Source organism: Nelumbo lutea, chromosome 3 (assembly GCF_056320005.1).
Source record: "Nelumbo lutea isolate HS-2025 chromosome 3, American lotus-T2T, whole genome shotgun sequence".
In the NCBI taxonomy this organism is placed as follows: Eukaryota; Viridiplantae; Streptophyta; class Magnoliopsida; order Proteales; family Nelumbonaceae; genus Nelumbo; species Nelumbo lutea.
In genome coordinates, this window is record NC_142686.1 from 104,031,793 (window position 1) to 104,057,360 (window position 25,568).

General features: G+C 37.1%; 2 protein-coding genes across 4 annotated transcripts; one reads left to right on the forward strand and one right to left on the reverse strand.

The window, feature by feature from the left end:
• Nucleotides 1-1,519: 1,519 nt before the first annotated feature.
• Nucleotides 1,520-5,303, forward strand: LOC148867319 (putative 1-deoxy-D-xylulose-5-phosphate synthase, chloroplastic). Of its 3 annotated transcripts, XM_088974780.1 has the most exons (11): nucleotides 1,568-1,633; nucleotides 1,791-1,890; nucleotides 2,145-2,276; nucleotides 2,381-2,545; nucleotides 2,711-2,861; nucleotides 3,052-3,323; nucleotides 3,415-3,691; nucleotides 3,780-4,087; nucleotides 4,240-4,521; nucleotides 4,610-4,894; nucleotides 5,012-5,303. In XM_088974780.1, the coding sequence occupies exons 3-11, from the start codon at nucleotides 2,256-2,258 to the stop codon at nucleotides 5,168-5,170; spliced, it is 1,920 nt and encodes a 639-aa protein (XP_088830906.1). In that variant the 5' UTR covers nucleotides 1,568-1,633; nucleotides 1,791-1,890; nucleotides 2,145-2,255; the 3' UTR covers nucleotides 5,171-5,303. The 3 variants fall into 3 exon arrangements, with proteins under 3 accessions (XP_088830904.1, XP_088830905.1, XP_088830906.1); XM_088974778.1 differs by having other exon boundaries at nucleotides 1,520-1,890; XM_088974779.1 differs by having other exon boundaries at nucleotides 1,520-1,890; nucleotides 3,418-3,691.
• Nucleotides 5,304-12,516: 7,213 nt separating this feature from the next.
• On the reverse strand, nucleotides 12,517-16,218 carry LOC148867320 (NPL4-like protein B). Its single transcript, XM_088974597.1, has 2 exons — nucleotides 14,991-16,218; nucleotides 12,517-13,010 (listed from the first exon to the last, which is right to left on the reverse strand). The coding sequence occupies exons 1-2, from the start codon at nucleotides 15,972-15,974 to the stop codon at nucleotides 12,756-12,758; spliced, it is 1,239 nt and encodes a 412-aa protein (XP_088830723.1). The 5' UTR covers nucleotides 15,975-16,218; the 3' UTR covers nucleotides 12,517-12,755.
• Between the last annotated feature and the right edge of the window lie 9,350 nt (nucleotides 16,219-25,568).

A 25,568-nucleotide genomic window follows, 5' to 3' on the forward strand; every position in this document is an offset into this window, starting at 1 on the left:
AATTAAGTTCAACTCCAACTTGGCCTTTGTTGTTCCTTGGTAAAGTGAACAAAAAAACCCAATTAAATCATGTGAATTACTTTTTGCTAAGGCTTTTAATGAACAAAAACGAGATTTTAAAACTTTGAAGGATTATATTGCTATTTTCCATCACGATTCAAGAAATTAATGGAAGGGGGTGTGTTTGCATATCTATCTATATACTATATAAAATGGATACTTGTCTTAGTTTTGGTGTAAGTTATGAAAGTTAAATTTGATTATATAATGTTAAATTATGTTTTTACCTTTTACTTGTACATATGTGTAGTGCACGTCCTTAAACTAGTTTATTTAAAACATGAAGGAAAGTATTTCTTAGGTCTGTTGATGGTTTAAGTCCGGGTTTAGCTTTTGACAAAATTTAGGGTAAATTACATATAGGTACCTTATACATTGGGGGTAGTGGCACTTGAGGGCCTAAACTTTCAATTGTGACAATTTAATACCCCACTAAACACCTATGTAATGTTAAGATAAGAATGTATTTATGAAACACCTATGTTTAGATTTTCTTTTTCATCTTCAAATATTCTTGTTTGTTTAGTTGTAAACATTAAATATGGGCATTTTAGTAATTTTCACCCTCACTGTGATACTGATTTAACCTTAATTTAGAGAAATTAGACTTAAGTGTATATTGATGAAGGTCCAACTTCACTAACCAAAGTTAGTTAAGCTATATGTAATTTAACCCAGAATATTATTATTGAGAACAAGACGATAACGATTCAGGGAAGTGTTTTGCTTTTATTTTTAACAAACCACGTCATATGGGCTTATAGGGTGAAGATCATTCACATTGCATCAGCTCCACATTGAAACCGTTGATCTTTTTATCTTTTTTCTTCTTTTTTTTTTTTTAATTTTAAATCTTTTTTTTATCATTTTGGCACATCAGCTCTACATCAAAACCATTGATCCATCCATCCCAAGGTTATTAAAATCGGATTGGACAGGAAATCGTTTTGGGACCCGTTATTGGGGTTGAATTGTCCGATCATCTGGTTTGAATGAATGGTCTATTCTGATTTAAAAAAATAAAAAAAAATAAAAATAATTAAAAATTATTTTCCGGATCAACAGTTCAACCACCCAGGTCAAATCAGGGGATTGCAGATCAAATCAACGGTTTTTAACCGAAAAGCAGCTTTAAAATGAAACAGAACTGATTACCTAATCGATTAGGTAAATTTACACGTGGCGATCAATTAGTCATAACCCAAAACTAGTCAAAAAGAAAATAAGGTTCGTGAATCGTGATGACTGGTTACGTGGTCCGTGGTCGGTAGGGTCGGTGGTCCAATGAGTGAAGACGTGCCCTTTTGGTTTGGTCTGCACTGCTGCACATGCATTGGTCCGAGGCAGCATGGAGATAAACTACGTAAAGGCCCAGTCGATTATTTGTGTGGGCCATGGCCCATGGCTGATGGCCCACACTTGAATAAACCAAACATGAAGTTCTATAAATCTCATTCAAGCACTCCCGTTTCAATTATTTCCTCCTACACTGAGCAGGGAAGTGGGAATTGTGGTGGAGTGATCCATTTCATTATTCTCCTCCTCCCATCTTCCATCAAGGAATCTGAACTCTGTACTTCTTCTTCTTCTCCTTCTTCTCCTTCTTCTTTCATTATCTTGTTATTAATGTTTCAGTTTCGGGGTTTCTCTCTAGTTCTCCCTGCTTCTACTGTTGCAATTGTATCTCCAATGGCACTCTCATCGTTCTCTTTCCCTTTCCATTTACCCAGAGAAGTAGCTTCTTCAGATTCCCTCAAGTCGATATCGTTCTCTTCTCATCTGTTCTGCGGAGCAGATCTTCCACACAAATTCCAAAACAGACACAATAAGGTCTGATATTTCTTTACATTGAAAAGACTCGTGTAAACTAAAATGAACATGAAAAATTGGGTCTGGTTCTTTTTCTGTATTTTGAAAATTTCCCCGAATTTTGTCCTGTTTTTATAGTGGGTAATTAGATATTTTGAAATCGACGAAAAACCCATCAAGATTTTTTTGAGTCTTTTGTTACTTCCGAAGTCCCGGTTTTCGAGACAAGAGTTGTTGAAAGAAATGGGTTGTTTTGGTTGTCTGATTTGGAGCAGGTCAGGAGAAGAAGGCCAGATGGTGTCTGCGTATCACTATCAGAAAGCGGGGAGTATCACTCACAGAGACCACCCACTCCTCTATTGGATACCATTAATTATCCAAACCACATGAAAAACCTCTCCACCAAGGTACGTAGATGAACGAAGATATGTAGTATTTGTTTCACGGATCGGAAAAGCTGTATGCCGTCGTTTCCACACTAAACCGATTTATCATCTGTAACTGCATGCAGGAACTGATGCAACTAGCAGATGAGCTGCGGTCCGATATCATCTTCAGCGTTTCTAAGACGGGGGGTCACCTTGGTTCAAACCTTGGCGTGGTTGAGCTTACTGTGGCTCTTCATTATGTGTTCAATTGCCCAGAAGACAAGATTCTATGGGATGTTGGTCATCAGGTCGCCGCTTCCCCCCTTTATTTGGTTTACTTTCTCCTCAGTCCTCCTTCCATGTAGAGATTATTTTCTGTAATTTGTTTCCTGTATTTTATATCTCTGCTGACGAAGAAGACACAGAAGGTCGTGTTCAGAATTTGCTAATATAATACCCATTTCACTCTGCAGTCCTACCCGCACAAGATCCTAACAGGGAGAAGAGAAAAGATGCCGACCCTTAGGCGTACAAACGGGCTATCAGGATTCACTAAACGCTCAGAGAGTGATTACGATTGCTTTGGAACGGGTCATAGTTCTACTAGCATCTCTGCAGCCTTGGGTATTTGTTTATTCTTTTCCATATCCTATATCTATGTGTGCCTTAATGTTTTGGGTTACAGAAAGCTTCCATGTGAATTTTATCCTGAACCCAACTAGATTTCTGAGGTCAAATCTTTCAGAAACCTCAGCAGGGTTGTCTTGTCACCGATTCTGATAAGTTTTCTTGGTTTTAATTTGTTGGGAAACAGGAATGGCTGTTGGTAGGGACCTGAACGGCAGAGAGAACCGTGTGATTTCTGTAATAGGTGATGGTGCTATGACTGCAGGGCAAGCTTATGAAGCCATGAATAATGCTGGGTACCTAGACTCAGACATGATTGTAATTCTCAATGACAACAGACAAGTTTCACTACCCACAGCTACTCTTGATGGGCCCGCGCCACCTGTAGGAGCTTTGAGCAGTGCTCTTAGTAGACTGCAGTCCAGCAGGCCTCTCAGAGAACTAAGGGAGGTTAATAAGGTTAGTGAAACTTTCCAGTAACAGTAACAACTAATCTGTCATACCCCCCCCCCCCTTGTGAATCTGATCTTTGTTACAACTGAGGTTGTAGCAGGGAATTATCAAAAAGATTGGTGGAGACATGCATAAACTGGCTGCAAAAGTTGATGAATATGCCCGTGGAATGGTCAGTGGATCTGGTTCAACACTCTTTGAAGAGCTTGGTCTCTATTATATGGGTCCTGTTGATGGTCACAACATTGATGACCTTGTGGCCATTCTCTGGGAGGTTAGGAATACACGTACAACTGGACCAGTCCTCATCCACGTTGTGACTGAGAAAGGCCGGGGATACCCATATGCCGAGAGAGCTGCAGACAAGTACCATGGTGAACACTGGATTCCTGCATTTATTGCTGAATTTATTACTTGAGAAACAGACTAGTTAAGACTATCATGATGGATTTTCTTTTGCAGGTGTAGTGAAGTTTGATCCAGCCACTGGAAAGCAATTCAAATCCAGTATTCCTACCCAATCTTACACAGCATATTTTGCCCAGGCCTTGATTGCAGAAGCAGAGGCTGACAAAGACATTGTTGCCATCCATGCCGCCATGGGTGGAGGGACGGGCCTGAATCTTTTTCAACACAGCTTTCCAACACGATGCTTTGATGTTGGAATTGCAGAGCAGCATGCTGTTACCTTTGCTGCAGGGCTGGCCTGTGAAGGTCTTAAGCCCTTTTGTGCTATATACTCGTCATTCTTACAGAGGGCATATGATCAAGTTAGTCACCCATTTCTTTGTTTGATTTCTTGATCAATGATTTTAACTAGTTTAACGACAAGAGCCTCAGTTTTGTATAAATTGTTATTTTGGAACTCGAATTCGAACCTGAATTCTGGTAAAGCTCAATGTGGATGGACTCCATGTCACAGGTTATACACGATGTGGATCTACAAAAATTACCGGTTCGGTTTGCGCTGGACAGAGCAGGGCTGGTGGGAGGTGATGGGCCGACACATTCTGGGCCTTTTGATGTCACCTTTATGGCATGCCTTCCAAATATGGTGGTGATGGCCCCTTCAGATGAGGCTGAGCTTTATCACATGGTTGCTACTGCTGCTGCCATCAATGATAGGCCGAGTTGTTTTCGATACCCAAGAGGGAATGGGATTGGTGTTAAGCTGCCACCAGGAAACAAAGGCATCCCACTGGAGGTAAATTCAACTGTGTTTCCTTGTTATTTATCCCCTGCAAATTGGGGTTGGAAGATTTAATGTTAACTATCTGCTAGTTTCCTAACAGGTTGGGAAGGGTCGCGTTTTGATCGAGGGCGAAAGAGTGGCCCTCCTGGGTTATGGAACAGCGGTACAAAGCTGTTTAGCTGCAGCTTCTTTGGTGGAACACCATGGCTTGCGGGTTACAGTTGCAGATGCTCGCTTCTGCAAGCCACTTGACCATTCTCTCATTCGAAGCCTAGCTAAATCACATGAGGTTCTAATCACAGTTGAAGAAGGATCAATTGGGGGCTTTGGTTCTCATGTTGCTCAGTTCATGGCTCTCAACGGCCTTCTTGATGGAAAATTGAAGGTAGGATGACTAAATGATTGAACTGGATCACTTTTTGAGTCTCATGTGTTAATATTTGTGGGAATCAATTCAACTCTGGATGATATACTGACATAGTGGCTTGCAATTCCTGTGCAGTGGAGACCTCTGGTTCTTCCAGATCGGTATATTGACCATGGATCACCTGCTGATCAGATGGCCGAAGCTGGCCTCACACCATCTCAAATTGCTGCAACTGTATTCAGCATCCTTGGACAAAAGAAAGAAGCCCTTGAAATCAATGTCATACAAAAGTAAATAAAGATTAAATGGTGACGCCTCCCACCAACAATGTACAAATAGAAATTGATTTTCACCAGTGATCATGTATCATGTAAATCATAAAAACATTTCTAACAATAATGAAAATTACAGATCTGGCTTCCTAAAACTGCAGTACAATGATGGAAATAATGAAAAGAATTTGAAAAGCTTAAACTTGCAAGAGAGTGAGATACATCATCAATGCCATTAGGATGATCAAACAACTATTTGGTATCAAAATCGAGGATGTCGAACTTTGAGGATTTCTTGTATTACTGGTGGAAATGGGAATGCCTTTCAAGTTGTATTCACAATAAATCGAACCTTCTTTGGATCATGGAGCTCTAGGAATGCATTGCCAAGCAGAATCCGACTCCACTGGTTCTGGCATCAAATCTTCAACCAACTCTGCCTCTAATTCGTAGTCTAATCAGAAAATTAAAGGGGTAAATAGGAAAAAAAATGTCGTTGAGGAGGGGGAGACCGGATCTGCTCCTCACATCAGGGCGCCTCACATGCACATCGTACCATACATTTCCGTATTTATAAGTTATTATTCATGGGAGATGTTCCTAATGCACGGTGGACAATAAACACGCTCCAATCCCCTACCAATTTCATCTTCCGCCAACAAAACACCTTTGAACCTGTACTGACTTCATCCAATACCACACATCTCACCATGAGATTGGGACCCAGGACTCACCATAAAAATAGGAATATGTGCGGTGCCATGTTGGTAGGTTATTGGAATGCAGGAATATGTGCGGTGCCATGTTGGTAGGTTATTGGAATGCATTGTTGGTAGGTGATCCAAATTCTGTCAGTACAAGTACAAGAGATATTACCAATGGACGGTGAATATAAAATCGTAATAATATAATGCTCTCTTTATTTCTTTTTTTTTTCCCTTTTTTTCTTGTCTATTTTCAATGGAACTGTCCCCATCTCCCTTTTAAGGGTTGTTTGAATTATAGTTAGAATCAGAATTTAAATCCTTCAAAATCTAGTCTATTCCTATAATCTCTTTGGTTTGAACAGTTGTAAGTGTGAGAAAAACTCAAAAAGGGTCAACACATAGTGGTCCATGTAAGCTAACTTCTAGGAGGGCCCATTTGGGCATGGTCATTGGGTCCACTACTGATTTATTGAGGGCCTTCCACTTACGGGTCAGGTTCCGTGAAAGTTCTCCCTCCCACCCGGTATGCTTCCATGTTTAGTTGCTTTCTTGCCTCAGCCACAGTTTTAATATTTAAAATTCATTATGATTTTTTCATATCTTTATTAAGCTTATCATGGCTTTTCAAAACTTCTAGAGATGAGATGTGCTGGTAGTGAGTGACAACCGTTGCGTGGTTGTTGCGATTTGTCATATAGGCCATGTTGGTTTTGTACTTTTGTAATTTATACTTATCCATGGTTTTTTGATCTATAAGGTTCTCATGTAAGTACTAGAATCACATTTTTATCTATAAAAAGATAATATAAAAATAGATAAAATTGTCTCATTTACTTTATAAAATTTTTCCTTGGTTTGGAAAGTTATTTATCCATTTAGGAGATGGGTAAATTCTATTCCGAAAAATAGAATTTATTTTATCATAGGGCCCATTAGTAAATGTAAAAAGAATATTGTAAAGTTGGTTAATGGAAAAAAGATATCTATTGACGAACTTTCCCAAGCTTATTTACCAGTAAACAAACAAACGGAGCAATATTTCAACCATAAGCTTGCAATAAAAGGGGTTTTTACCCCTTGAACCCCCAAAAATAGAGCTTTTTGTTGGGAGGTATACCATGATAAAATTAACACAATGGAGAGAGATAAGAAGACCAATATGATGGAAAGGGGAGAAACGTGGGTTGAGAGAGATGGTTAGGAAGAGGTTCTTGATGAGAAGGAATAATATTGTCTTTGGGGGAGTTGTTGGAGTGGTTTTTTGTTGTTGTTATTGTGATGTAAAAGAGTTGTCAAGTGTTGATGCGTTTGTGAGGTGTTGTTGCATGGTTAGGGTTCTTGTAGGTTGTGAATTGTTTTTGATGTTGTAGCGTTCTTTCTTTTCTTGGGTGATTTCTATTAACCTTTCTCTAAAGTTTTCTTTTATATTTTTATTGAAGTTTTATTTATTATAAAAAATAACACAATTGTGAATCTACAAAGAAAGGAAATCTTGATGGATATTTTCTCTTCATGCTTGTCCTTTGTGTAAAGCATCCAATTAGACACGCTAATCCAGTTATGCATAATAAATAAAAACGTGCTCCATTTACCTCACCCAAAATAAATCATTTTTGCTTCAATCCATTACCAAACTTCTACCCCCAACTAATAAAACATATATTTAACCCAGTTTGGCACTAATATTGTCCAATCAATTTATCTTCTACCTCCTCTTTCATGGTACTGAAGGTAAAAAGAAATTTAGTAATAATGAATCTAAAAAAGAAACTATACACACATCTTGGCCGGTGAGTTCATGTACAAGTGTTAGATGTTAAATTTGATTACCAAAACTAACCAATCAAGCATTGACTTTGATACTTTTGTAACTTGGCAATCCATTAAAGCTATGTTTGGTTTGAAGGAAAAAGTAGGGTAAGGTAAGGAAATCTTTACAATTCTTGTATAGGTTTTCTTACCTTTTCCTTCCTTTTCTTTACCTTTTCCTTCAAACCAAACATATCTTAATATGCCCCTTCATCTTATCCAGTAAACGACGAAAAAGCAAAGAATGATATAAGTGATACATTCACTCTAAACCTTTGATCATTGTGACATGGTAATTATTTGACCCCTTACTCATTACCAAAAATAAATAAATTAATTAACTCTCTACTATTTTATTTGAGTGGAGGCAATTGTAAAAAAGAAAAAAAAAATTAAAATTTTTTAAAATCTAAGCGAGGGCAATTGTTAAAAATTTTCATTACCATATAAAAAATCATTTTGAATGTCCAACTTTTGGTTAATCCTTGGTGGTAGGGGAGAAAGTTTCTTTACTTTTTTTTTTTTTTTGTTTACTTCTTTACTCTCTTTCCATTTTCTATTAGCATTTTTGTTTAGTCATTCTCTTATATTATAATCTAATTAAATTTGAATCGAATTTAATTATAGTAATAGCTTTGATTGATCTAAAAGATAAACATATATTAGAGACTTTACCGGTGAAGTTCTGTTTTTACATAATTTTCTCGCTTGACTAAGCCGAAAACTTGGAACAATGTTACTATTCTTATCTCTTTAGTACAAAATCAAATGGAAGAAATTGTGTTGTATCCATTATTGACGAAAGCTATGAATATATATAATTTATACTTTCAAACATGAGTATCATTTGACAAGTGGAGAGAAATGTTTTGATTTTTTGCAATATTGTATTTTCCTTGACTTTTAATTATTTATTAATAATTGGATTTATAGTTCTTCTACTCTTAGACTGTTATAGGCCAATTTAACTGTAATGTTTCCATGACAATCACCCAAAACTCTTATATCCTTTTTTTTTTTTTTACAACTAGATGGATACCTTTAGTTTTATGAGGTTCGGTTAGGATAGAGTTGTGTTTTTTGTGTGATAAGAAGAGATTCTTAGGTACATGGGTTTTAAAAAGCAAGGTTTTTTTAACTGATTTGGAGAATGAACCTGTCAGGGGTCCAGTTTCCGGGTCGAACGGTCCGACCATTCGAATCAAATGGTTGGTTCATTTTGACAAAAAATTAAAAAAATTAAAAATGATCAAAACCGTTGAACAATTCGTACGGTTCAATCGATTGGGTCAGCGATTTACTGACAAAATCAACATTTTTTTACAAAAAACCGGTTTTGAGCTGACCGATTTTTTGTTTTTCCGGTCCGACCATCCAGTCCAGTCCAGTTTTGAAAACCATGTTAAGAAAAAGGATTTAGTAAAGAGGGTAGGTGGTTTGGGAAATTATTCTGTTAGTAGTTTTTTGGGTTTGTTAGTTTCTTGATTAGCAAATCATAAATTATATATCTTACGTACATAACCTTTTTGTACAAGGATTGTTTTCTGTATATCATCTTTTTTTGGGGGGGAATGAAATACTTAATTGAACATCATCTTGAAGTTTCATCTTATCTTACTAGAATAAGTTTATCTATCTAATATAAAATTTGTAGTGCATTGATTGCTTGTTTGCCTTAAATATTTTGTAATTTTCTAATCATTTGCTCTTTTAAAACATAAAACAAGATTTCATAAATCAAGCAACCAATTAAATTATCCCTATTGAATTATTATTAAGTTATTAGTAATATTAAAGCAAAGTTATTGACTTATTAGTTATTTAATCAAAATTATTGTAATTTTATCTATTTAAAACCTTATGTAGTCTACCTCATTTTTTTTATGAATATAACTTTTTTGTTCATCAATTGAGGGACAACAATATGAAGTCAAGAAATTTATTTTCATCTTCACTTCTTCCTATAAGGGGACAAAATACAAAAATAAATTAGTATCAACAATAGTCCTTTTATGCCTTCTCTAACATCTAAATTATATGATTTCATCGTGTCACCCTCATTAGTGGCAGGTCTAGGACCTTTGATTAGTGGAGACAAGCATTATCATAACATCAACATAACATTTGAGTAATTAAAATAAAAGTTTAGATTAAAACATTTTAAGAGAAGTAGATACATCTCACCCCTTTGAAAAAAATACCATAAAATGAGCAAACCATTTAACACCAATCTTCTATAAGAAAAAACCATTAAAAAAGAAAATATAAATGTAAAAGTAATTTTATCCATCTCAACAATGCAGAGATAAAAATAATAATATATTTAGAAATATAAAAAAGAGAAAATATTAAGTAAACACAAAATAAAAATAAAGGTGACCAATAAAATGAAAATTATAATTTGTAAAAGTAAATTATTTCTTTTAGGGAAAGTAGAGTCCATAATAATACAATGATAGAATTTAAAGAATCTAAGTATCTAATTAAATATTTTCAATGAAAATTTATGATAGACACCTTTTGTATTTTGCTTGATATAACATAAAATAACTTTTTATAATTTGTAAATGGATTCATAACAAATAACCTAGATATTATCAAAACTAGTGTCTGTATGCCTTATTTTCAATAGAAATTTATGACAATTTATCATTCGTTTTTTGCTTGATGAAACAAAAAACTAACTTCCTGTAATGAGAATAGATGGTTCGAATGTGCCCTTTAGCTTTTAGGCTCAGTGTGGAAGGAGTACAAATACAAATTTGTAGAGTGTAAAACCTTGTATTTTGTATGTATTTTCACTCTAGAAATCTGCATTTGTACTCCTTCCAAGGGTAATTTTTGAATATTAACTCTATTGCATCAATAGAAATTTATGACATCCTATCTGTAAATATGTTATCATGTGTTACTGTTTGAGATGAGAATTTGCTAAGCTTTTTCATTGTTTTGTGCAGAAAAAAAAAATTGTACTTTTGGAAGAGTTTGTTGTTGGGTTTGAATAAATGTGTTCAACACTTGTTTCCCTAGCTCAATATATTTGGTGTTCAGATCTTCTACTCACAAGAATCATACTCACACCTACCTACACATTAGACATTACTACAGCTGCATATTGAGAAGATCTCCAATAGTTACATGTTAGTATGTTATAATTCATGGGGAGATGTTCTCAATGTACAGCTAGATCTATATTCATATCTTTGTAGAAAGAAGTACTTATTTATATTTTTTTGGCTGAAAAGTTGCATCTTTATGCATTTACTGTTTCAAGTTAAAATCTGCCCCCCACAACGTCCCACAGCACATCTTCACTGTGTATTGGAAAAATCTTTCGATGATGGCATCATCGTTTTAGTATTATCATGGGGATGTTCCTAATATACGATGGGGATGTGTTGTGGGGGGTGATTTGATCTCAACTATGGTTTGCCAGATTTTCTGAATTACCTTGTAACTATTGCATGTAATGTACTGTTTAGTGTTTACCCTCCCCAATTAATGATTCTCATCTTCAATTCATGTCCTCTGTGCCTCTCTGGATTCTAAAAGCTGTTCTTGCAAATTCTTAGTTTAACAAATCTACAACCTAGAAAGCCAGTGAAGATTTCCATCTACTTTGCATGGCACGAGTATTGCTATCCTTCAAGCAGTCAAAACTGCCATGTTATAGTGATTGAAAAATGAAAAGAGAAGAAAGAAAAAAAAAAAAAATATATATATATATATATATATATATATATATATATATATAAAAAGAAGAGGCTTGCTACTTAGTACATGCTGTTTTTGTCCTTGTGCAACCCCAGAATGTGACCTTACATTTCTCCCACCAACACAGACCGTCTGTTTGAAATTATAGGTTCTAATCTGCCTTGCTCTTTTTCAGGCTTCTCTTGATAAATTAAATATGAATAGGTGTGCCTGGATTCTTGAAGTGCTTCATCTAATGAATTGTTTTATATCTAATTTTAATTTGACAGCATCTCGACCGAGAAAGTGGGAGCCAGGGTCTGTTCCTCACAAATGGGCACCTCACAGGCACATTCACTGTGTATTGGGAACATCTCCCGTGAATAATAATTAATAAGTACAGGAGATGTTTCCAATGAATGGTAGGCGCCTGTGAGGAGCAGATCCGATCTCCTTGGTAGGCGCCTGTGACTGGGAACCAGTCAGGTGATCGGTTCCATTTTACCCCAGAATTGTTATTTTGTCAAAAACTGTTGATTTGGTCAATAAACCACTGACCTGGGAGGTCGAACCATCCAATGGTTTTGACCAATTTTTTGTCAGAACAGGCCATCTGTCTGGTTCGAATGGTTGGATCGTTCAACCTGAGAACCAGACCGCTGATCGGTTTGTTGTCCGGTTCAGTTTTAAAAACCTTGTTTTCTAATATTGATATATAATGTTTTATATTATACAGCATGTTGCGGGTAAAATTTCTGGGCCTGAGCCTGAACACAAAACCTAACCTAGGCCCAAGCCTGGAATTTCCGGGTCAGGCTAGGCTGGGCTTTCCAGGTCAGGCTGAAAATGGTCACCCCTACTTGGAAGTTGGGACCATGACGACCATTGCCTGAAGATAAAGACCCTAACGGTTTTAGGGGTTCAACTGGCCAACCTCGTCTGGTTTTCAGAACATAAAGAAACTGAAAAGACCCAACATCCTTAGACAATGAATGACCAGACAGAGTGAAACTGAAAAAGCTCATAAGAATTTAATTCCTGATTCATATCATCAAAGATCTTACGAGTCCATGCCAAATTACCAGTTCAATTTTGGGCACCAGAGCACCAGACTCCAATTCTGACGGCTTTAGATATCTCTGACCACATTGGGCTACAATTATACCAATATTGCTTCTTACTTATATAGAAAATATAAATATCCAGTGACAAGTAGATAAAATACAACCCTTTGCCTTGCTCTATATCTATACAATGAGACCTACAATCTACAAAGCAGCTGCGCAATTTTTGATGACATTTAAAAAGCCAGAATGCACTTGATTGGGAAAATTCCACAAAACATGCTAACATATTCAGCCATTCTTATCTGAACAACCAGACTGAATGAAGTCTGTGTCAAGCAGCACTGGCCATAGACTCGATTAGAAGCTGGTAACCTTCTGGCACTGTTGTTTGTGCCTGCACGCACCCTGCCAATGCAGGAACATCTGAACTGATGTCCAAAAACCTAGCTACCAAAAGCAGCAGGTGAAAGTCGGAAATTCGTTTCACAAATGGAAGGCGTTTTGTCCGATCCAGGTGATTCTTTAGTGCCTTCATAGTCACCAGATAATTCCTATTTTCAATGGGAAAGGTCGTTGAGAGTGGCCCCTGCACCAGCATACAAGTACAGTTAGTTAATCCTTCATTGCTGATCGTTTTCAGTTTTGGGTGCAAAACAGAAGACAAAAGGGCCTTTTTTTTTTGGGGGGGGGGGGGGGGGGGGGGAGTGTGAAGGAAGAAAATGTTGATTGACGGAAAAGGGGTCATGTCCACCTATTATCCAGAATGCAACCATATTATGGATAAAGATTTCCCAACCGAGTCGAGAAGAGAGCTTCCTCAGAGAGGAATATCAAATATGTGGCAATCAAGACTGTTCATCAGACAAGGGACCTCTGGGTTGGTCATGTGTTGAATCTTGCACTCTAAGGGGTGCTTGGAACTTTGGCAACATGATTAGCTTTGTTTTTCAAACAAAAACAACAACCACTTCAGCAAAATCAATATATTTTTTGCTGTTGTGGCAGTTTTTGTTTTGAGAAACAAAACCTACACATTGGCAAACACCTTCTATTCAATATTGAATTGGAATTTGATTGATTAATAATAGCCCTCCCAATTTTCAATTGTCTTTTCAATTTAAAAGGTGCAAATAAAGAAGAGTCTCTCTGTAACACATGGCAAGGTCTTTTGGCCAACCCATGAATATAGGATGATAAGAGGAATTTAGGGACTCCTTTTGAGCCCCAAGGTTTTTTTATTGGTAGAAGTAGAACCCCGTACTAATTTCCCATCTGGATGTTTGATGGGTCATTTAGACTCTTTTACTAAATGAACCAACCAGCAAACCCTCTCATTTATGTCATTAAATATGAAATGGCAATATAAAAAGAGAATTACCCAGAAATAAAAAATAAATCAAAGAACCCATTAGGATTCCTCCATTACAAATTATGCAAGTTCGCAGATTTTACTTTGCTAATATACCTCCCCTCACTTTATAGGTAATGCCTGAAATTTCCCCTGACTTTTAGATACCTCCAAAGAACACCCTGTCAGAAGGTTTTCTAAAATCACATTTTCTTATAGCCTCGTAAAAAATAATTTTAAAATCACAATACCCACTTGATATCAACAAAAGCAACTGCCACACATATAGCATCAAGTCTCAACCATGGATAGTAGCATTTCTGCAAGTCAACTTTAGCAGTAACACCTCAGAGTAGAAGTCCTTGTAATAGTGATGGTATACCATTTTTATATGCATGGTATTATAATCATAAAGTTTTCCTTGCAATGACTTACAACCCAATTCAGCAAGAATTGACACATGCTGGGACAAAAAATGAGATCTTCAGTACAAAAAATAAACCAGATATTTGGGGGGTTGGGGGGATGTCTTTGCAACAGAGGGGTGTTTGTTGACATGTATGCTTTGTTTTTCAAAAACAAAAACAACTGCAATGTCAGGAAAAAAATATTGTTTTTGTAGTAGCTGTTTTTGTTTTGAAAAGAAAATTCATACATTTGGCAAACACCCCCATAATCTATACAGGTACCTAGTCATACCCATCCTATCTCCCTAATCTGTTATTCCAGTTGGTAATCAAAAGATGATTCCTACCCTGCTAGCTGCTACTACCTTGGTGGGTGAGCATTTAATTGAACCCACAAAGCTCACATCTTTCCAGTTGGCTACTGGCAAAGGCAATGCACTATCATATGTCACTTAATAATTTCTGAAAGTTTGGTATTGAAGAGAACAATGCATATTTGCCTGGTTGCTTCTTAAAGTCTATGACTCTATGCAGCTGATATTCTCAATCTTAACTAACCTGGCTGTTATTTAATTTTCTATGTTGGATTGCATTAAAAGAGTAAAATGTAGTTTATAATCCCCTTAGTTTTATGCAACTACAATCGATAATTTGATATATAGTATGATATCTGGCTATTTCAACTAGATGAATATCGTATTGCAATAATAGTGAAAATTTCAGAACAGAATAGGTGAAGACAGATCGAAAAAGGTTATACATTAAAGGGAACACTAAAACAACAAATTTTGATGGCTGAAAAAAAACGCACCTGATGATCCATAATCTTCACCACCACCAAGAAGAAATCGTTGTCGACTTCCTTGGTGTCCTTCACTCCGACCATCACATCCTTCTTCATCCGAGAGAGCTTGGGATCAAATCCTTCTCCACAATCCGTCTCGAACCACCCTTCTTTGAACAGTCTAACGCACATGTCACTCATCTGAAACGCCTCAAAATGCACGTCTGCACCACCATCTTCATTCACTTCCAATTTAACCACCGCCGTAACCCACTCCTTGAGCCCACTCTGCCCGTGAAGCTCTGCCGCCTGTAGTATCTCCGAAATCGACAGAGTATAATCCTTCTTGTTCTGCCCGATCGTCTGCGTGAATATAAACCCTACCCTCCTCATTCCCAACCCCAATGCAATCGCCTCTACTAGGTTTTCCTCATCAGTGTCCCTCAACAAAATCAAATTTCCCTCCGTCCCTTGCTGCGGCGGTTCGTAGATGAAATTCACCTCAACCTTTCCGCCCTCCAGTACCGAACCATACATGAACCCTCCTCGTTTAACAGCAAAGGCGAGCGAGTCATTCACGTAATGCTGGAAAGCATTGGCGGCATCCCGATCGAAGGAAACGGAATCGCAATGCGGATTCTCCTGGCGCGTAATCCTCATCTGCTTGGCAATGAGATCGTTCATGGTCATCTTCTTCCCGAACGAGCCCGCCCGATGGAAGGCGGGCCCGGCGACGGATCGTTCGCCCTCGTAAGCCAGGTAAACCATGGAACCGTGCGAGATTCCTAGAGAAGAAATGGATGTTTGGGGGTTAGACATGTCAGTGAAGCGACGACGGTCATGTGGGGTTTTTGCGAGGAGCAAATTCCGGTTGGTAGATAAGGTTTGGTTATAGACAGGAACCCTAAGCTGGTTCTCTATTAAGGTCTTGAGGGCGGAGACGGTGGTACGAGGATTGTCGACGGTGACTCGCTCCAAACCATCTCTGCTACGAACTCTGATCATCATCATCTTCGCTGGCGCTGTGTCTACTGTCTAGCGATGAGCAGGGAGAGAGAATTCAGTATTTATCTCTGGTTCTATGGGTGGGATTTTATAGACTTCTTTTTTACATGAAGTATGCTGTGAGTAATCTACAGAATCCATGCGATCGAATATCGGTGCAGTCAGTTGTAAGTGATTAGGATTCGAACTATCGAAGTAATTCTGATTCTTTCTCGTAAGAAAGAGAAAGAAAGGGTTAAATACTTAAGCCGTCCTCTGCTTGGTAATAAATGCTTAAACCACCATCTAGTTTCTGAAATTGACAAATATTCCTTTGTCAGAAACGTCTGGCTAACGGAAAGTTTGCCATTTTTCCCTCATTACAAGGAGATGGTGTTTTACGGGTAGGTATGGATAGAGTTATCGTAGACGGGAGATCCCGAAGTCCATTCTTTCATGTTTATTTTCTTTATCTTCTTTAAAGGGAAATTTCCTTGTAAGAATCTTGAACTTTGAGGATTGTATCTAGTTAGTCCCTAAGATTTTAAAATATATTTAATAAGTCCCTATCGTTAACAGTCCGTCACCTTTTGATAAAGAATTATTCATTGTGTTAAAAAAAAATACCTTCTATCTAACCCAAGCAGGCAACGAATCCCCTATTCAGTCAATCAATTAGGCACTCCCAAGAGACTCGGATTGAACTTCTCAAGCTTGGGGGAGTGCCATGGAAGGGGTATAGCCGTCGCCAACACCAGGAGCACATTCTTGGTGGATGTCGTAGATAATGCTGTTGGATTGTTGCTTGATGTCCTTAGAAGGATCTCGGCTGCCGATAGCTATGTTCGTCGAGGGCTTTAGCCTGTCCGGGGAGAATTTCCTCTCGGTCACAAGGTCAGCCGGTCTTCTCCTTCTTTCTCTCTTCTCACTATTTTCTTGGTTTGATGTCTACCATCTGTATGTAATTTGGTAAAAATGTATATTAATTCTATCATTCCACTAGGGCTGACTTACCAGTTTCACATCAGATGGGATCAACTCCCACCCCCACTAGAGTAGTTTATTGTAAGATTAACTTATCTGCAGTCCCAATTAAAGTTCTAATCTTCCCGCATGCAATAAGGCACGTGACTTCAACTATCTGATGACTAATTGGTGGCGGCTAAGGTGGTGTTCGGCACCACTTCATTTCGGTCCCATCTACAGGATGAAGACCCATTTGACTGGGTGTGGATGGGATCATTCCACGCCACACCCCAATATAGCATGGACTAGTCCTATCCACACCCCAATATAGCGTCAATGGAAAAAAACCCGTGGAAGCATTCCCTCCACGGTTTATTTTTTATCCCATTCTTCACAAGTTTCTTTGAAACCCTACAACAAATTTTAGTTTGCATAAATCGTTAAATGCCATGCTTATCTTGCAAAAATTTCTTTTATCAATTGTTTAAATATTATTTTTGTCAATAAAATATTAATTATTTTACTTAACTTTTTTAATATTTAATGTTTTTATCAATAAAATAATATTTTTTTAAATATTTAAAATATTTTTTTATTTTTTAATTATTTTATAACAAATTAATATTTATTGGTTAATAATAATTCATTGATGCATTTTTCAAAATATTTATCATATAAAATGCAAAAATTAGATATTTATGATTAATTGTGTATACCATTCATAAAATGTATATGATATGCATGGAATCAAAAGTCCACATAATGCTACAGAACAACACTGTGGGTGTGGATTGGTCCAGTCCACACAATTTGTCCACAGTTCAGAACAATTGTGGACTATGGTGTGGTGTGGATTGGTCCTTGCTACAGGGTGTGGTGTGGATTGGTCCACACCCACCAATTTCTCATCCACACTACAGAACACCCCCTAAGACCGCCAAGTTTGGATGGATGTAGGTTGTTTAGTGTGGTGGGTAGGTGAGAGATTGGTTTGGTCTATCCGAATTATCGTTTCTTAGACTGAAAGAAAAAAAAAAAGGAAAAAAGAGGATTTTTTTCTTGGCAACGTCCGTCTCAGCCGAACAGTAGATCAATAAGTATAAACCAAAAGACAAGATGGAAAATGGGCATGCTGTGGTTGTGGTGGTGGAGGGGCGAGGTAGGAATTGATACCTAGAAGTGATGCACAAAAATATGAATCTAGAAACCCAGTGTTGGATGTTGGGGGTGGTTCAAATCGATTGGAGCTAAAGCCATGGTGGGCAAGAGATCACATAGGGGAGTTGTTGACGATGAAGTATGTAGACCAAATGTATATGATGCATGCAGTCCCTCTGTATGTGATAGGCAATTTGTACTATATGCTACTGGGGCACTGAGTGATTCATGGGGTGATGGCGAATGCATGATACTATGCAGTGGGAGAGTATCATCACTATCATCATAGCAACAACCGGTTCAGTCTCAAGGTAGAAGACAATGAACAATGTCTTCTTTGAAGGCAGAAGACAGTGAACAGTGTCTCTTTCAAAGGGTAGTTTCGACATTTAAAAAGTTTTAAGTGGCACATGTAATCACGTGATACAAATAACCAGGGGTGGAGCCAAGGGGGGACCTAGGCGAGCCATGGCCCCCCCTATGGTTCAGAAGCTCCCCACTGAAAAACGGTTTTCCATGTAAATTTTCTCCTCTCCCCACTCTCCATCTCAACGGTTGGCCCCCCTATGGGTCCATCCATACTTCATTTATGTTTTGACCCCCCTTATAACAATCTCCTGTCTCCGCCCCCGTAGATAACTGACGGACTATTAATGGTAGAGACCTATTAGACACATTCTAAAAGTTTGGGGTATTGCATAGACACATTTGAAAGTCCAGGGACTAACTGGACACAACCCCCAAAGTTCAAGGTACTCAGGATTTTTTCCTAAGGAAAACCTAAATCATCCCCCTTTACCAGCAAATTGCTCCCAACACTTTACGAACGGGCCATTGCCCCTTTACCAGCAAATTGGTCCCAACACTTTACGAACGGTCCATTGCCCCTTTACCAACAAAACGCTCCCCAACTCTTTACGAATATGCCATTGTAGCTGCACATTGAGAAGATCACCCTTGACATTGATGGAAGATCACCATTGTAGCTGCACGTTGAGAAGATCACCCTTGACATTAATGGAATATGCCAATACGCTCCCGTATTGGCACAAATTGTCATTCCAATATTAAATTATTTATAAACCTTCACTGAATTTTGACCTTTGTAAAAACCTCCCTCACGTTTGTAATAAATTATACTTGAACCTCCTGTTAACCATACAAAATTACCCTTTGCATTGTTTTCTTTCTTCTAGACTATTCCTGCTTAGATCATCTTAAGGATTCCCGCCAAAGCCAAATTTCATAAGTTATTTTTTAGGGTGTCAATAGTCAATGGACCGGGTTTAGGTTGAATCCCATCCAAATAAAAATCAACTTGAATTGGACCAATGCAGACCTAATGGTTCATAAGTGGAGGACCTGGTTCACCTGTAATGAATTCACATTCGATTATGTCAGGTTGAATTAATATCTAGTCCATTGGCATAAGATAAGAGTAGGGATGCCAATAGACCGGGTTTGGTTGGACCCAATTTGAATAGGTTGGTAAAATATATTGAATTGGACCAGTCCAAACTTAATAGTCCAAAATATTTTTATCAGATTGGATTGGACCTAGTCTATATGTAATGCTCATATTGGGCCAGATCGGATTGGATCAATTGATGAATTTGCTCCTCACACCGACCTCATGATTACTTCCCACCATATAATATACAAGTACAGGAGATGTTCCTAAATGTGCAGAGATGAGACATGGCGCCATGTCAGTGTGAGGAACAGATTAGGACTCCCTAATCACATGGGACATGGATCATGGCCTGTAGATATGCATAAACATGTCGTGGGTCACGAGAACCTTTAAAGTAAATATCAAATTCATTCCAAGCACTTAAAGTTGAAATGGGCATGGTGATCAAATTTTCCTCCTGCTCTAAGTTTATTGAGCTAATTAATTAAAAATTATGTGGTTAACGAATGTATATCACACACACACATGCCGCCTCAATCTTATTTTGAGAAATGCAGTCATAGGTACAAAGTTGCATGATCAATGCAGTCTCTTGCCATTCAATAAAGTATATGATTCCCTTACTTGATCAATGCATTCTCTTGCCAATGAAGAAACTGCAAGGAATATGAAGATACCAAATTAGCTTTTACACCAAGCAGGAGATCATGACTCCTTTTATTTTCCATTTCTCTTTGTAGGATAAGGACTAGAAGACAAGCCAACTTTCTAAACCTACGAGAGACAAATGACCAGGGGGAACAAAAGTGTTAACATCTCCCCATGAATGACTAGTGAGATGTTCCCAATGTTGGGGGCAGGGTTGGTAGTGTTTTGTTGGTAGTATATCCCTACCCTTTTCATTCATCTCCTAGGGTACAGATCTGCATAAATCCATTGCTCATGAGCATTTCTCAACCCAAAGAAAAAGAATATGGATCTCCTCCCAACGAAAAACCATTCCAAGATGATTTGTGTATGCACATCTCACCATCTCACCATAGGATAGGGACTTGCCATGTATGAGATGTGTGGAGACAGATCATAGAATGTGTTGGAACTGTTATTTGTAGGGAAAAGATCCCAACTCCCAAAATTGGCAAGGCGGTCAGTCTTAGGTTTTTTCTACCCTCTGAAAATACCCATTATCCCCAATCTTTCATATTTTGAGTATCAATTGCTCGTTGATACAATATGATACACCCAATACAGGCATATCGTGTTGATACTATAAACTTTGGTTACAATCAGTGTGGTAGAACCATGAATTTTCTCTGAGGGCCAAGAGATAAAAGGGAGAATGAAAAATGGAGACCGGGTGAAATTTTCTATGGTGGAAGTATTGTCCATCTTAAATCCATCCCAAAAAGTTCAGTTTGTGGTTAGGGTTAAAAATTATGAACCCTATGACTTAGAGATTGGCTAAGATTGAAGTATTGTCCAATCTAACCCTACAAAATAAACTAAATAAGTCTTCTAATTCAAGCCTGACCTGAAAATCCAATCCATGCCGTAAGAGAAATACAATCTCATTCTTTATTTATACGGAAAAAATAGAAATAAGAAAACATTCAACAATACAAGTTATTCCTCGTCAAATATTATTAGTAGAGCTTTAAGCTCCTATAAAGATGTGTCTCCATTGACAAATACTAGAAATACAAAGAGCCAAAAATGGTGGAAAGACCCAAGAACTGACTCTTTTAAAAATAAATTTTGATGTTTCTATAAGTGAGGATGGGGCTTGTTCGATTGCTTGCATTGCCACAAACGGTTTAGGCAATGTCTTAAATGCCAAAGCTTATGCTATTGGCAGAGCTTCTATAAATGTTGCTGATGCTTGGGCGGCTTGGAAAGCTCATATCGCTGCTCCTAATTTCAAGAACTAACCCCTTTGTGTTGAAGGTGATTCTCTCCTTGTCATCTCCTGCCTCAAAAAGAAGATTGATATATATCCATTGGAAGCTAAAGACTATCATTCTTGAATGCTCAAGGATGGCTGATATTTTGAATTGTGGAATCTCCTATTTCCCCACTCCTTCAGAAAAAAACAAATCAAGCAACAGATTGGATGGCACATCAAGCTTTTTCTCCCGACCTTCCTTCCTTTTGTATCTCTAATCTCCCTTGTGCTTTATTGTATATTTGCAGTAGTGTAATGCTTAGGGAAGAACTACACCCCATCTTGTGCAGTTCCTCTTGATCTTATCAGAGAAAAAATAAAGAATTGAGGTTTCAATAAATCAAATCGGATCAAGATTGTGGGTTTCACAACTTAGGTTGGGTTAGGATTGACCTCAAGGATGGCTGGTAGGGATGTATTGGCACTTTATTTATTTATTTTTTCAAATCCAATTTAGGGGGGCCGGTTTAAGATTCCTCTATCCCTTAAACCAGTCAAAACCCCAATGCACCCTTTGTAGGGACATATTGGAATGCTCCCGATACAATATATATTGACCGATACATGTCAATTTTTTTAACCTTGGATTGACCTCAATTCAACCTAATGTAGCCCACTTACACCCCTGATAATAAGCACTCGAGAATGAAGTTCAAGAATTAATGGGCAAGGCAGATTTCAGCCGCTCATGCCCACGGCAGAGCCAGGCTTCTACAATAAAAGGAGTGACTGGGCGAGCCTCAGGATGATTCTAGTTCTAGCTGGTTATTGAAAATGATAATAGTTAAAGTTATCCCGAATAATCTTTTTTCAAGTTCTGTTTTGATTTAAAATAGCTATGAAATGTAATAAAAAAATCATTTACTATTTTTTTGTTTTCTAATTGGATGGTTGAACCATCAACATTTGGTCAGTTTAACACTGGTTTAGCATGATTGGTGCGGTTGTGATTTGTGATGTTAATGTTTCAAAATGAAACAAGGCATCATTAACAAAATCTAACATTGGTAGGATGAGCTAGATTATTGACATCATTTGAAAGTAAAATAGTAAAAATTGTGTTATTATATGATTAATCCTAATAATGATAGGTTTACCCATTTGACTTAATGTAAAACATCATTAAAGGTGACAAATTGTGTTATTTGATGAGTTATTTTTCCAATAATTGATATATTTAACAATAAAATGGAATTAGGTTTACACCCAATTCCCCCTCAGCACCCCCATCCCCACCCAACGGGTAATGGTGTTTGGGCTTAAAATACATTTTCTGTTGTTAAGGGTCAATTTAGAAAGATTATAAATATAAGTATGTAAAGTGCAAAACTTATAATTTATATTAATTATTTCGTATGTATTTGCATTGTTTCCAGCGGTTGGATTGTAGCAATGGTTTTACTTTTTGGAGAGTGCACGGGCTCCCCACAGCCCGGTCCACATGTGCATTGGGAACATCTCTACCCAACTTGTCGTGGGGAGATGTTCAGAATGTATCGGTGGATCGTGTTGTGGGGCATGTGTGGGGAGCCAATCCGAACACCTACCTGCTGTGTGGCGACAGTGTCATCAAGTGATTTGTAGGGTCAAGCCAACAGTAGTTTCTGAATGAGAGTGTTGGGTGAAAGGGAGAAGAGGGTGAACAAGGGAGAGTTTCCTCCCTCTCTTTTCTCTCTTGTTTGAAACTATAACATCCCTTCCTCCCATTCTCTTCTCCCAATTTCTATCTTTCTCCAGTTGGGTTGATGACAGGGAAGAGAGGAATTTTAAAGGCTTTAAAAGCATGGCATCCCGGTTCCGGTTCAAATTAACAGAAGGGAGATTTAAGTAAATTTACCCAAACATCAGGAGAGGTTTAAGTAATTTATCCTTCTCTTACCAAATTGCAGCCCTAACCAAACTTCAATACATGAGAAATGGTCGTAACAAACAAGTTTTACAAGTTTTCCTTCAACACAACATTCATTTGTCTCCTCCTAACAAATATTGGCACCCTCAACATGCTTAAATATGGTGTAATGTCATTTAGAGGTGTAAATCGGGTCATACTGCATGTAGCTCAATACGAATTTGGACTGGCCTGGCATGATCATGCGGGCCATGATGGGCATGGGTTTTAAGTCCACAGGTTGGCGCAACCCATCACGGCCCGACACGGCCCATATATATTATTTATATATATTTTAAATATACTTATATAATATTATATAATAATTTATAATATATAATATATTAATAAAATAAATATTTTTTAATTTTATTATACTAATTTATTTAATTATTGTATATATAAGCAATTGTATACCCAACCTGTCAATTTTGTTTTGGACTTCACTTTATTTTACTTCATGTCTTAATTTACTTCATTTGTATTGCAATCAAACAAATTTAAGCTAAAATTTGATTGGACAACCAATTCAAGCTTGGGAGTGTGTTTTTGAACCTTGTCCATTTTGTCTTCTTAAGTATCTACAAACTCTTGCCAAGTTTTTGGGCTCGAAAAATCTTCATTTGCTTGCCCCAAAAAGGTTTAATAGTCACAATTAGTGTAACCTAATCTTTGTGTTTTTCTACTTTGCATATTTAGGGTTCTGCGTTCTATTACCATCATGCATGAAACATGAACAAACACAGGCTCACCCTTACTTTGTATTGAAATTTAATTAATTATAATTAAGGCGACCGGTTTTGGTTTCCCCAAAACCGTTGATTTTGATCAGCAAAACATTGATCCGGGTGATTAACCGTTTGAACCACTTTGACCATTTTTTATTTTTATTTTTATTGTCAAAACGGGCCAACCATTCAGTTCGAACGGTTGAACTGTTCAATCCAATAACCAGACTCCTGACCGGTTTGATCTTCGGGTCATTTTTAAAAACCATGTTGATTATGTTGTAATGTAGCTACAATTAATTAGTTATTATTACAGCCATTTTTTATTGGAGTTGGATCTAGCTCGGATCAACAAATCATAATTTTAGAGAACAATTTGAGGAGGAAAACATTGCACAAAAAAAAGTGAGAATGATTCAACGTGAGAAGGAAAGTAGTTTTGCCCTTTTTTTTATCTTGTTTAGTATATAATCATACGCCTAAATTCCCCACAGGCCTGTATTTCTTTTTCCTTTTCGAACACACACAACATCACAGTAGTAACTCTCCTCCAAAAAATCAATAGTCACAAGAATGAAATCCGCATCTCCATTGGAATAAACCAGCTAAAGTACCAACTAAACCATCATTTTTTTTATTTTTGAGAAATGCTCCAACAAATGATTTAGTATTGTTATTCTCTAACTCTATACCAATTCCTTGCTTCGTAGTCCATTTGCAATATACGCACTTTTTTACCACCTTTCACCTTTCAGCTAAAAAGGGCAATATTGGAATTTTCAAAATATTAAAACAAGCAAATGATGTCACATTATAATGGAATAAGGATGGATAGTTATAGTATTTGTCATGTACCATTACTTGATGAAGGTACATCAAAGTCACTTCGGGGTTTTTACCGTCCACTCCATCTCAGAATTCATAATTCTATCATATATTTAGGGTTGGTGTTAAGGGTGGAAAGATTCTCGATTGAAGAAGATTCTATTTATAGGAGGAATTGAGAATAAATGCATTTGGGAAAACTAGTAATTGACAATGGTAGATTATGATAATTATATTAATAATATATATAAAGTTATTTTTATTATATATATATATATATATGTTTTTTATTATTAATCAAATGCAAGTTGCAAACTTCAAATTGATTACATAAACACTTCATCCAAATATGTGATAATTAGATCGGATTGTAAAGTTTCAAGCATTATTGACATGTCTACCTATTTGATTAGACTCTTCTTTTTGAAGTGTTTTATCTTTTTGGTGTATCTTTTTTTCTTTTGTTCATTTATTAAAAAATTTTAAGATTTAAATAGAGATGAATGAAACAAAAAGTAGTAATTCAATTTACAATTTAAACCTTGCAATGAAATAAAGACTAAATTCAAAAATGTGTATATATATATATATATATATTTTTTTTTTTTTTGTTTTTTATTATTAATCAAATGCAAGTTGCAAACTTCAAATTGATTACATAAACACCTCATCCAAATATGTGATAATTAGATCGGATTGT